This window comes from Hippocampus comes, unplaced genomic scaffold, assembly GCF_001891065.2.
Source record: "Hippocampus comes isolate QL1 unplaced genomic scaffold, H_comes_QL1_v1.1 scaffold401, whole genome shotgun sequence".
NCBI lineage: Eukaryota > Metazoa > Chordata > Actinopteri > Syngnathiformes > Syngnathidae > Hippocampus > Hippocampus comes.
The window spans coordinates 50,289-62,899 of NW_017805210.1; the positions used below are offsets into that span (position 1 = coordinate 50,289).

Below are 12,611 nucleotides of genomic sequence, written 5' to 3' on the forward strand. Positions count from 1 at the left end.
TGCGTGAGTTGCAGTGTGTGTGTGTGTGTGTGTGTGTGTGTGTGTGTGTGTGTGTGTGTGTGTGTCCTGGGACAGGCGTACCACTGGTACCAGCTGGGCCACGAGCGAGGGCACTTTGCGTCCGTGTGGCAGAGGTCACTCTACAACGTCGACGGACTCAAGGCGCAGCCCTGGTGGACTCCAAATGAGACTGGATACACCGATCTGGTCAAGGTTGGACAGCTTGCAGGATTCACAAGCATGTTCTTCCAGTTCAGGACTCAATGACTGCATTTGTGTTCAGGCACTGGAGAAGAACTGGAAAATGATCCGGGACGAGGCTATGGTCATGATGGACCAAAAGACGGGCCAGTTTGTACCCGAGGAGGAGAACCTGAGGGAGAAAGGAGAGTGGGGCCAATACACACTCTGGCAGCAAGGTCCATTTTTTTGAACTTCTTCCTCTTGCCTGATCCACATCCACACAGCTAACAATCTTGTTTACCTTCAGGGAAGAAGTCTGGGACTTCTTGTCAGGCTGTACCGAAGACCTGCTCGCTACTGGAGAGATTTCCTGAAGCCATCGGCTGCAAGAGAGGACAGGTAGACTCACGAAAGATTTGAATGTAGCCTCAATTCCAGTCACTCACTCGTGCGTGCGTGCGTACGTGTAGATTAAGTTCTCAGTGATGCAACCGGGCACGCACGTGTGGCCACACACGGGTCCCACCAACTGTCGACTGAGGATGCACCTCGGCCTCGTCATTCCCAAACAGGGATGCAGGATCCGATGCACAGACCAGACCAGGTAAATTTTTTTGAAAAAGAACCTTACTGCAGTTTTTTTGCCTCGATATTGCGTTCCATTTTTTTTTTTTTTTAGGTCCTCCTCCTTGTATTTATTTATTTATTTTATTTTTTATCAAACGCATGCAATCGATGAAACTGTATTCCAATACACACTATTTCGATTCAGAGAGTGGGAGGAGGGCAAAGTGTTGATCTTCGACGACTCGTTCGAGCACGAAGTCTGGCAGGACGCGGACACCTTCCGCCTCATCTTCATCGTGGACGTGTGGCACCCGCAGCTGACGGCGTACCAGAGACAGACGCTCAGCGCCATCTAGACCAGCGAGCTCCGGAAGGACTGCGCACCACTCAAGGTTCTTCTGGGTGGTACTACTGACACACACACACACAGGCACAAACGTGCACACAACCACACACACTATGACTGACTGTTCATGTTCAATGTTTGTAGAGTTTTATTTGTGGGAAACCACGACTTGGCTGTGACTTGTTCATCCTGTGTTTTCCGACTAGCTCGCTTTTTCCCTTCACTTTTGTACAATCACTACAACCAGCAGATGTTCTAAGAGATTCTATTTTTATTAAAAATGACACAAGAGAATCACAGTGGGTTTTTTTTGGGGGGGGGGTTGTTTTTTTGTTCAGGTTTTTTATTTATTTATTTATTTATTTATTTTTTTCCCAGTTAGTCCAGGTGTGGGCAGTGCCATTTTTCTGAAATCGGCAAATTAAAATATTGACAATTAATTTACCCCCATAAATAATTACTTCATTTAAATATTAAACCAAACAAAATACTACAAATAATTAAAATAAATAATTTTTGCAAATATATAGTTAACATGTATTTATTCAATTACTGTTGTTTATTGTAAATAGCATTTTGTTTTTAAATTCACATCCACATGTTTTACGATATGAAAATAATTGGTTTATTTATTAATTTATTGTAAATAATAAAGGGGGGGAAAAAAAATACAGTTTAGCTTCAAGATAGATAAATTCCACATCTGTCTCCTCCAACAATCAAATGTCCACGTGTGTGACTTTCTAGGTTCTCCTGTTGTCAATTTAACCCCCCACCCTCCACCCCCCATCCCCGAATGAAAACACCACACGTGGAGGTGTAAATGTTTACTAGTTTACATTCTGCAGTAAATACATGAAAAGAGACAGTGTAGCCCTGATGTTGAGTGGCGCCGCAACAAACAAAGGACCAACTTTTTTCCATCCGAACACCTGCAACGATTTCAATGTCGGACGCAAAGTCTTTCCACCTTGTTTTGCAGCGCACCAGTACATGAACTATACAATCGTTGAAACGAGTTCAATTGAATAAAAACAATCTTTCTCTTCAGTGATGTTTTGGCATTCGGTGTGTTGACGGCGTTAATACTTAAAAAGCATGAAAACGTGGCACTCGGAGGGGGGGGGGGGACTTCCCTAATTGACATGCACGGACCGCTTTGCTTTTCTACCCGAGTGATATTTTCCTTGATTGGAAAGCTGATACATGGCAAAAAGTGTCTTCATTCATATGTGGCGGGTAAACCGAGCAACGATTGTGATAGCGAGATGCATCGACAACGACGACAATCGGGTGTGACCACGTGACACTTGATTGAACGACAAGCTGCTTTTTCCTTTCTTTCAATCTTCCTGTGAACCTGGCTAATAGGTTAGTATGCCGTTGAGCCAGCTACGCTAGCAAGAGTGCTAATGGTTTGTCACGTGCGTAAATCTTGGACCTAGATTTTTACATAGTGGACTCGAGAGATGACCAGAGGGGCTGAAACGATTAACCGAATATTCCCTGATAACCGATAAACATTCTGCTTTTGAATTTGGTGGCGAGCATTGATATTTTTCTAAGGTTAAATCGAATGTGTACCTTGGCTCAGTAAAAAGTTCAGAAACTGTCATCTACAATCACACTGATTGAGTGAATGAATGTCAGGGCGTCATTGTCACAGATGATGAAGATGGTGATGATGATGGTGAGCAAACATTCACTGTCACCATTAAAAGTCATGACCACCTTTTCTACATTCCTCCTCAAAGCTAACACGCTTAACCAGCGTGGGGACACACAATCACAGGTAAGAGCGTGTGTGCGTGTGTGTGTGTGTGTGTGTGTGTGTGTGTGTGTGTGTGTGTGTGTGTGTGTGTGTGTGTGTGTGCGTGCAGCATACACACACATTTGGGCTCAGAAACAGGAAGTACGAGTCAAAGTTCAGCTGGACGGGACGAAACAACACAAGTCAAAATCCAGCACTGTGTGTGTGTGTGGGTGTGTGTGAGTGTGTGTGTTCAGTCCAGGGCCAGTAGCGGCGTGCTGGTCTCTCTGTCCGTCTGTCGCAGCATGGCAGGATTGACCACAGACTGAGACCTGAAGCACAAAAAAACATCACATTGGAATCATCACTATAGATGCCACAAGGTGGCACCAAAGCGCTACTTTTGTCTAGAGCAAGCTCTTCAATTTACATCAACGGAGTTCGTTAACACCAGGATGCCGCAAGATGGCGGCGAAACACTACTTCCGATCCTCAAAGGCTGCCATTCTGCCTGTTTTCAGCGGCCTTTGAGGACCGAGTTTGAACACCTCTGATCTCAATGAAACTCCTCAACTCACGTCAACATAGTTCAATAGTGCTTTTTACTGCTTCAAGCGTCCTGACCTCTTCATGAGCTCCTTGTCCGCGCCTCCCCCGCAGTTCTCTCGGACGTGCAGGGCGTCGTAGGTGAGCGTGTACTCGGTCTCGTCCATGTAATCAGGACCCAGCAGGGTGCGAGCCCACATGCCCATGTCGTACGGCGGAAGCGTACCCCCGAACTCGGACGGCAGACACTCGGGTTGGATGAGCTGATGGAGCGAGTTCAAGTTGTTGCCGTGGAGAAAAATCTGCTCCGTGGAATAGACAGATAGACAGCTATCTTCTTCGCTAACTACTGTAGCTACATAGCTAGCAAGCTAGCTGGATAGACAGTTTGCAGCCAATGTGTTGGTTTTTTTTATTTTTTATAATATTTATAATAGGTCTACTGTAAATCCTATTCTATCAGGACAAGACAAAGTGAATGAGAAAAAGGGAGAGAAGTTGCTTTTGAATTCACCCGTTTCCTGGTCTTTTCTTTGAGGAAAGGCTTGATGATGGTGAACATGGCGTGAATGTACCACGGCTGGTTGACAAAATGGATGCCTCCGAAGCGGGCCGGGAAACTGTCCTGAGGAGAAAAAAAAATTGAAGCACCAAGCAACAATGTTAGCTACTCTTAAAGTGTGTGCCGTAACTTAAAGCAATTTCAAGTGACTCAAACGGTGAAAGTTGCATGGATTACTAATAAACCACTTCGACAGAGTTCCTTAGCAACAAGGTTCCACCGGTTGGCGGATAAATGCTACTTTTTTCAAATTGAAGCTCCTCAATTCACTTCAACATAGTTACCTGACACCAAATTAGTGCAAGCTGGCGGCTAAAGACTGGTGGCTATGTTTTAAATGAAGTTCCTCAACTCACGTCAACAAAGCCGCTTGGTACCATGATCCCACAAGATGGTGCCAAAGTAAACTCGTTAAAATTCGTAGTAATTACACCATCTTTTTATGAACAAACTGCCACAACTAAACACAATAATCTGGTCAAGGTGGTCGGTTCGAGCGGCTGTTTGGGTCACAGAGACTGTTCGGGCATCTCACCTGCAGGCCTTCGATGGCTAGCTTGAGGATGTTGGGCGTTAGCTTCGAGGCCTGCTTGAAGGAGAAGTTGCTCCAGTCAATGATGAGGACGAAGCCGTTGATCTGCAGCTCGGGCTTCTCGATCAGAACCTCCAGCGACAGCAGAATGGCCCGCAAGATGTCTGTGAACGAGTTCCTGGACAAATGGAAAGCCCGGACCGGCATTTAGTCCATGTCCTTCAAATCCAGCTCAAGGTCGGTGTACTATGTCATCTCAAGACACTTAAGCCCACTAGCAGAGCAACTTTGTCTCATTTGGAATGATAAATTGTCATTAATGACAACAAATGTTCCAATGTGTCTGTCAATCATCCAAGTGAAATCAGAAACTAATCATACATTCTTCATTTTAGGTTTCATAAAACGTGTCAACCATGACGACGCATTGACCTGCTCTGGTCCCAGTTGGAGGCAAAAAGGATGAGGATCTTCCGGCCGTGTTGGTCCGGACTCTCCAGAACGCCCGGGAAGCCGTCCATCAATGCTCGCTTAATGCCGGGGTCATCCACCTAACACACACACACACACCACACCACTTCCTGTTCATGACTTTCTTGCTATTTGGAGACAAAATGGCATCCCGTTTTGAAAACAGTGTATGTGTGCCGACCTTGAAGCTCTGGAACATGTCGAGGTTCTGCTGTCGGAACTGGAAGTACTGCGCCAGCAGGCGGAACGTTTCCACCGGATCAAACTTGCGCGCTCGGAGGAAGCGAAGGATGAAGTCGTCGTCTGTACGCAGGAAGCCAATGTCTGGACGAGTCACGATCATGTCACGCACCTTGCCGCAGCGAAAAGACGTAAATGTCAAATGTCTGAGCACAATAGACCTAAAAAAATGACGGGGTCCCCAGAACCTGTTGTATGTCCTGGTGTAGCGTGTTTGGGTTTTCGTTGAGCTCGAGCCGAGCCTTCTCGGTGGCGTCGGCGCCGAGGCCCGCCAGGAGCTGGGACATCCTGCTTGCGTCGGAAGATGTCATCTAGACTGGCTCTGTTGCTGCTCACGGCGCACCCCTCCCGTGGCGCGCTGTCATGGCGGCGACCATTTTAACATCATGGGCTGGCGGGTTGTTGCGGGAAGTTCAAAGGTCAGTCAAGGCAACGTGGTCTGCTGGTACAGACAAGCATATCTATAGTCATAGATAAAATACATACATGTTATTGTAGATTTGTACATTTTACATTATGTATAAATGATAATATTCTATATGTTGATCAAAGGTACTGCTGAGGTCCAACACATGATTCAAGAAACGTCTAACTGCTAGCATGTAAATGGTGTTTTGAAGCCTTTGTTAGCATTAAGCTAAGTGGACTATGATGCTTTTGGAAAATTGATGAATCATTAAGATACCGATTTTTATTTCAAATTCTCCAAGAACTTGAATTTCAGATTATCAACAGGAATTGTCAACCAATTTGCGTAGAAAATTGATGGATGAAATATTTATATACACATCATATGTAATCAAATCAGTGTCCGTAGTTGTCCTGGAGATGTGAATTAAGTATAAACGATGTCTTGTAAATATGCTAAAATGAAAATATTTAAATATGCTAAATATTACTGATGGAGTTAGGTGTGTTGTTCGATTGTCGTAGGTCCGAGCGGCTCCGGCCCTCCTGAACTGGTCCTGATGCTGAGGACGCTGTCGGCCATCACAGACGACAACGAGAAGGAATGTGGTATAAAATCCAAAGGGACAAAAATTTTAAGAGCACCGATTAAACGTCGTATTTTGTAGTCTCCCCGATGACATTTAAACGCTCGATGAGGGGAAAAAATGTGCGTAGAAGACGTCAGGATCAGGATGCTCTAGTTTGGCGTCCTATTCTTTCACTACATAATACTTCCGGCAAACTCTTTCACAATAAAGGTAGTCGTCGGAGAAGAATGTAAGATAATATTATTGTCAATTTATCTATCTATATTAATCTATCCATTCATCTATTTTTTTCTCCTTTTTTGGCCTTACAAATGCATTCATTCTTTTGAAAGTATCCTGTCAATGGGCGCTCATTCACAGCTGCACAGGTATGTATCATATGTGACATTGACAATACTCACACGATGGTGCACTGTCTTGATTATTATTATTATTGTTGTTATTATTTTGTGAATAGTGGTTGAGCTCGGGTTTGTTGACGTCATCCATATTCATTTTAATGTGGAAGTTGGTGGAAATGGTCGGTGACGCACTTCCGGTTTGTCCAAGGTCCTTTTCCTGCGAAGAAATACGTTCAACTCACGTGAGCAATTACGCCTCATTCAGTCACCACAGCCTCGTTCAAAACGTCTTTTAAGCGTCCCCGAGTGTGTTACAAGACTTAAGTTTTCTTTTCTTATCCTGCTCAGTTCGTTTGTCGTCTCGTTAGTTTCACTTTTCCTCGGCCTACTTAGCTTCGCAGTTAGCCACCTTTCAGTCATTAAATCATGGATCAAAGTGGAGTCACCGCTCACAAGCCAAAGGTAAGCCCGTATTACTTTCGAATTTATATTTTTATTCTTACATTTGTGTTTTTCTGGGTGTTTTATCGCGTAACCTGTTATTCCTTAAAAGAAAACTTTATGTGAACAAACAATTGACAAACTCGCCAATATGGCTTACGTCCATGACGTCACCTTCGTTTGTTTTCACGCTTGTTACGACATCGACGAACGATGTTCTAATAAAGATTATATTTAGGTAGACGAGAACAGTTAGCCTAAAGTGGAAAAATCTTTTGGTCGACCTTTGACATTTTGTTGGTGAATCTGGGTTACGATAGCCTACGTAACACAAGGGCGTAGCTTAGCCTCGACAACTTGTTCCCTGACAGCTGAGCAAGATGATGATGAGTCACCTTAGCCGAGTTATTGTGTCCAATAAATCAAATCGTCAAGCCGAAAAACGTGTGTGCTGCGGCCTTCCTGTGCCAAGTTTCGCTATACATTTTCCTCATTCCAAAAACATCCACATTAGCTTCATGTCTATATGTCTCTATGTACTGTGACATACACGAAAGATGCTTCATAAAATGGATGGATGAATGAACCTGAAAGTCTGCACGTGTCCTTGCAACTATGAATTTTTTTCCAAATTAATGTGATTCTGTATTTCCTCCAGAGCCCGTGGGGCACTACGGCAACAGTGCCGCCAGCCATGTCGACGTGCTCGCTGGCGGATGTGATGAGCGAGCAGCTAGCCAGACAGCTGGAAGAAGAAAATCACAACTTTAGCAGCCTCGCTGAGTGAGTTGACATCCGCGTCGTTTTGTAGAAGTCCTACACACGATACACCTAACACTTCGACAGACATGCTACGTTATTTAATAACTTTCAGTTCGCTATCTTAACGCTAACGCTAAATAGCGTGTATGTTTCAGTGCTATATTTTGGGATAAATTCAATGCAAACATTGTAGCAATGCAAGTAGACAGACAATACAACAGTACCCGGTATATTCTTTATCCTCTGTGTAGAATGCCAAATAGTGCTGCACAGATGAGCTTGGAGAAAAGTTGAGCTGTCTCACTGAACATTATATCCGTCACTCTGGCTTATACTCCGCCCAGGTGGCCAATGCGGACGCGGCAGAAGAAGCCGCACATTAGCAATGACTTGTTTTCGCACTTTGCCGATGATTTTTGAAGTTTCGATTGCCTCATTCCTATCAAGATAACATCAACGATGTATTTGTTCAGCCCGTCGGTTTTGTTGCTGGGCGACGACGCCGCGGACACAACCAGCGACTTGATGCTGGCTCAGATGCTTCAGATGCAGTACGACCGAGAGTTTGATGATCAACTGCGTCGCGAGGAGAAGAAGTTCAACGGCGACAGTAAAGGTAGCAAACGGAACAAATGGATTCAGACAACTTTATTAGTGCCAGTCTACGAAATTCATATTGCGGCTTACAGGTCCGAATGCACATTTAGCCTCAACAACACTAAATGGAAAAAGTGGTCCAAAAAATGTTTGAAACAGTGCCACATCGAGTCTGTGTATTTTTTTGTGTAGTGTCCATCTCCTTTGAGAACTACCGCAAGGTTCATCCCTATGAGGACAGCGACAGCTCTGAGGACGAGGTGGACTGGCAGGACACCAGGCACGACCCCTACAGGGCAGGTAACGCCACTGCAGCACTATAAATACCTCGGGCGTGTCCAGTACAATCACGTTATGTGTTTGTTTGTTTTTTTTTTTTGCCAGCCAAGCCTCAGACCACACCCAGAAGAGGTTTCGTTGGCAAAGGCAAAAACATCACAACCAAACACGACGCGGTGACATGTGGCAGGAAGAACACAGCACGCATGGACAACGTATGACTGACGCGTTTCCTCTGCTGCGCTCGCCGTTGACATTCAACCCACTGATCAAACAAAATGGAGTCGCCGTGCCAAAAATCAACACGAACGCAATGTTTTGTGTGTGCGTGTGTCTAGTTTGCTCCCGAGGTGCAAGTGGGCGACGGTCTGGGCATGGACCTGAAATTGTCCAATCAGGTGTTCAACTCTCTGAAGCAGCACTGCGCCAGCGAGCAGCGCCGAAGCGCCAAACTCCACGAGAAGAAAGAGCACTCCACGGCCGTGAGTTCCCCCCTCCCGGGAAACTGGAGAATGCGCTTTGACCGAATGGCGGGCGTCTGAATTGCTCCTCGCGTTCCCCGCAGGAGCAAGCGGTGGACCCCCGCACTCGTCTGCTCATGTACAAGATGGTCAACGCAGGCGTGCTGGAGAGCATCAACGGCTGCATCAGCACCGGGAAGGAGTCTGTCGTCTTCCACGCCAATGGGGGAAGGTTCGACACCTTCACACGCACACACGCACTCTGGATCTCTTTAACATTTGTGTGTGTGTAGTTTGGATGAGCAGCCAGTTCCAGACGAGGTGGTCCTCAAGGTGTTCAAGACCACCCTGAACGAGTTCAAGAACAGGGACCGCTACATCAAAGACGACTATCGCTTCATCGACCGCTTCACCAAGCTCAACCCTCGCAAGATCATTCGCCTGTGGGCCGAGAAGGAGATGCACAACCTCAGCAGGTCTCTCGCGATTTCCGACCAAACGCGTCAGATCACGTCCGGCATCTTTTCGATCTCGCGCATGCGCTCGGATGTGCGATTCTCCATTTTGAGGCTGAATTTTAGAAGTTTAGATTAGCATTTCTGATTTCTTTTGACTCAAATCACTCAGACAAATTGAGATAGAAAGAAAGAGTCGGTCATGTGGCGTTACCGCCGGAAAAATAGGTTGCCTTAAAAATAAGAAATTAAACTTAGATGGCACGTTTCACAATTTTCCATGAAAAAATGTCTGACACATTGTTTGTTTAGTTCCAGAAAAAAAAGCGAATGTGTTTTTTCACATTGCCTTTATTTTTTTTATTTTATTTTTTTTAAAGTCACTCGACAGGTTGTAAAAGCTAGCTAGTGTAGCAACGTCATCGCAACGATGTCAACAATGACTGCTTCTTTTAACGTAGCTCCTCCCCCTTGACAGCCATGTTGTTAGTTAAGCAGCGAGCATCACTGGGGACGTCCACGAAACCACAGAAGCTACTTTTAAAAAAAAAAAAGGGACAAATAGTTTGTAAAATGGCTCTCATATCAACGCATGTCGGTCGCAACAGGATGAAGAAGGCGTCGATTCCGTGTCCCGACGTGGTGTTGTTGAGGAAACACATCTTGGTGATGTCGTTCATTGGACAAGATCACGTCCCCGCGCCCAAACTCAAGGACGTCGTGTTGAGCTCCGACGACATGAAGAACGCCTTCTGCCAAGTCTTAAACGTATGTACGCACACACAAAAACGTTTTGAGAGAGAGAGAAAAAAACACACACACTGTTTAACGTTGACGTGTGTGTGCAGTTGATGCAGACGCTGTATCAAGAGTGTCATCTGGTCCATGCTGACCTCAGCGAATACAACATGCTGTGGCATCAAGGAAAGGTAACTTTTTCTGCCCCTTTCCCCTTTTTTAAAAACAATTCTTTTTTTTTTTTCTGTCTTTTCTAAATCATCCAATTGCTTCTCGTTTCCGTGTCGCAGGTGTGGTTGATCGACGTCAGTCAGTCGGTCGAGCCGACACATCCTCACGGCCTGGAGTTCCTCTTCCGAGACTGCCGGAACGTTTCCACGGTAACATAAATGGCCGCCACGGATGACGCACGCAATTGTCTGCGTAGGCCACACCCGAACGACGACTTTGTGTGTGTTTGCGCAGTTCTTCCAGAAACGAGGAGTGAGCGAGGCGCTGAGCATCTTTGAGCTCTTCAACGCTGTGTCGGGACTCGACATTCCCATTGGGACGGAAAATGAGGCGGAGTTTGTTGCCGAGGTAACGCACACACTCGAGCTGGCCAATATGGCCGAAAAATAAAAATGAAATGGAATGTTTTCACCAAATTTTATTTATTTTTGTGAGTCAATTCATGTAGTTAACTAAGTTGTTAAAGCGCGGCAAGAAACTCCTCAATCCACGTTAGCGTAGTTCTTCGCCACCAGGATGCCACGAGACGTCACCAAAGAAAGTCCCTGTGACACACACACACACACACATTTATTCATTCATTTAGACAAAAGGAGTGCTTTGCCGCAATTATATGGGGGCAGACCGAACTTAACTATTGATTGATCCTACTTTGCTGTGTTTCAGATTGTGGCTCTGGAGAAGAGGAACGAGGACCACGTGCAGCGGCGAGGAAAGAAAACGTTTGCCGTGGCGTCCGAAGACGACAGCGGCGAGGAGCAGGCCGACCCCCCTTTCAAGGCGGACGCTGACGACTAGCTCAGCGTCCGCTCGCACTCACCTTCTCTCTCCGGCATGATGATGACGCCGGCGTGACGGGCCACTGACCGCCCCCACAGCACCTCCCGCCTGATGCTGCGTGCTTTGAAGCCCCCCCCGAGTTGTGGTGTGCATTTGGGCGGATGCTGTGTGCGCTTTGTGTGTTTGTGAAGCTGATGATGGAAAAAGTGTGTAGGGAAAGAAGTATATGCACTCACACATTGAGTGCTCTTCTTTCACATCAGGCCCATCTTTGGTTATCGCTTTGACTGGCAGACGCAACTTCCTGCCTTGTCCTTCAAAATGAAAATTGAAAGAGGAACACAGAAATAAATGCAGAGAGAATCCAGAGTATGTGTGGTTTATTCTCACAAAAAAAAAGTAGAATTTTGATATTCTCCAATTGATTAGAAAGGCGGTTCAATTTTAAAGGGGCGGGGCCAGCACTCTTGGGATAGGTATGGTTTCCTCCCACATTCCAAAAACATGCATGGAAAGTTTATGTAACACTCTAAATTGTCCCTTGGTGTTCTTGTGAGTGCAGATTGTTGCTCGTCTCTGTGTGCCCTGCGATTGGCTGGCAACCGGTTCAGGGTGTCCCCCGCCTACTGCCCGAAGACAGCTAGGATAGGCTCCAGCACGCCCCATGACCCTCGTGAGGAGAAGCGGATAAGAAAATGGATGGATGGATGAATTGTGTTACCATGGCAACAAGTACCAGAACCGCGTCAAATATGTCAAACATAGTGTGCAAGTTCAGTAACTTTTTCTCTCATCTTGACTCTTTTCATCTTTCGTTAAGTGTCAAAGTGACGATGTATATGATCAATCCATTTTCTAAACCGCTTCACCTCATGAGGGTCGCGGGCATGCTGGAACCTCTCCCAGCTGTCTTCGATAGTAGGTGGGGTACACCCTGAATTGGCATGTTTTTGGAATGTGGGAGGGGGGGGGGAAAAAAGACCATTGATCATAAGGTGTGCGTGAGGAAAAAAACCTTGTAGAGTTAGGTGTTAAAATAACAGACGATGCATTGCAAGGCATTTTTTAAAGAAAATAATGTTTCCAGCCCTGTCCTTCCTGTGTGGAGTTTGCATCTTCTCCCGGTGCCTGCAGGGGTGTACTCTAGGTAAAACAACAAAAAAACGCCGCATATTTTTCAAATTTAATGGGGTTTTAAATTTTTAAAAAAATGATAACGCCTGACTGTACATGGTCGTTTTATTCGGCTAAAAACGCCTGACTATACTATGTCGTTTTTTTGGGCTAAAATCGCCTTACTATACTATGTCGTTTTTTTTCGTGCCAAAAAC

At 45.6% G+C, this 12,611-nt stretch overlaps 4 protein-coding genes across 12 annotated transcripts in view; 2 read left to right on the top strand and 2 right to left on the bottom strand.

Moving 5' to 3' along the window:
- unm_hu7910 (un-named hu7910) overlaps positions 1-1,544 on the top strand; it is an 18,523-nt gene extending 16,979 nt beyond the window's left edge. For all 8 annotated transcript variants that reach the window (XM_019868879.1, XM_019868871.1, XM_019868877.1 and 5 more), the window contains 5 exons: positions 76-213; positions 284-419; positions 491-582; positions 654-787; positions 956-1,544. In XM_019868879.1, the coding sequence (XP_019724438.1) occupies positions 76-213; positions 284-419; positions 491-582; positions 654-787; positions 956-1,106 (651 nt within the window). In that variant the 3' untranslated portion in view covers positions 1,107-1,544. The remainder of the gene's footprint in view (positions 1-75; positions 214-283; positions 420-490; positions 583-653; positions 788-955) is intronic.
- Positions 1,545-2,526: 982 nt separating this feature from the next.
- On the bottom strand, positions 2,527-6,390 carry LOC109515230 (clavesin-1). Of its 2 annotated transcripts, none has more exons than XM_019868887.1 (8): positions 6,097-6,390; positions 5,386-5,636; positions 5,139-5,309; positions 4,919-5,037; positions 4,490-4,664; positions 3,907-4,017; positions 3,471-3,694; positions 2,527-3,178 (listed from the first exon to the last, which is right to left on the bottom strand). In XM_019868887.1, exons 2-8 carry the CDS (start codon positions 5,506-5,508, stop codon positions 3,100-3,102), a joined length of 1,002 nt encoding a protein of 333 aa, XP_019724446.1. In that variant the 5' UTR covers positions 5,509-5,636; positions 6,097-6,390; the 3' UTR covers positions 2,527-3,099. The 2 variants fall into 2 exon arrangements, with proteins under 2 accessions (XP_019724446.1, XP_019724447.1); XM_019868888.1 differs by having other exon boundaries at positions 5,386-5,639.
- A 331-nt stretch (positions 6,391-6,721) lies between these two features.
- Positions 6,722-11,649, top strand: riok3 (RIO kinase 3 (yeast)). The gene is made up of 13 exons (XM_019868885.1): positions 6,722-6,998; positions 7,636-7,760; positions 8,213-8,355; positions 8,529-8,636; positions 8,721-8,830; positions 8,954-9,097; positions 9,181-9,308; positions 9,370-9,552; positions 10,140-10,299; positions 10,380-10,460; positions 10,560-10,649; positions 10,735-10,848; positions 11,167-11,649. The coding sequence occupies exons 1-13, from the start codon at positions 6,963-6,965 to the stop codon at positions 11,296-11,298; spliced, it is 1,554 nt and encodes a 517-aa protein (XP_019724444.1). The 5' UTR covers positions 6,722-6,962; the 3' UTR covers positions 11,299-11,649.
- The window catches only part of tbc1d5 (TBC1 domain family, member 5), a 14,967-nt gene continuing 13,911 nt past the window's right edge, over positions 11,556-12,611 (bottom strand). The window contains exon 18 of the mRNA XM_019868837.1: positions 11,556-11,594. Within this exon, the coding sequence (XP_019724396.1) occupies positions 11,556-11,594 (39 nt within the window). The remainder of the gene's footprint in view (positions 11,595-12,611) is intronic.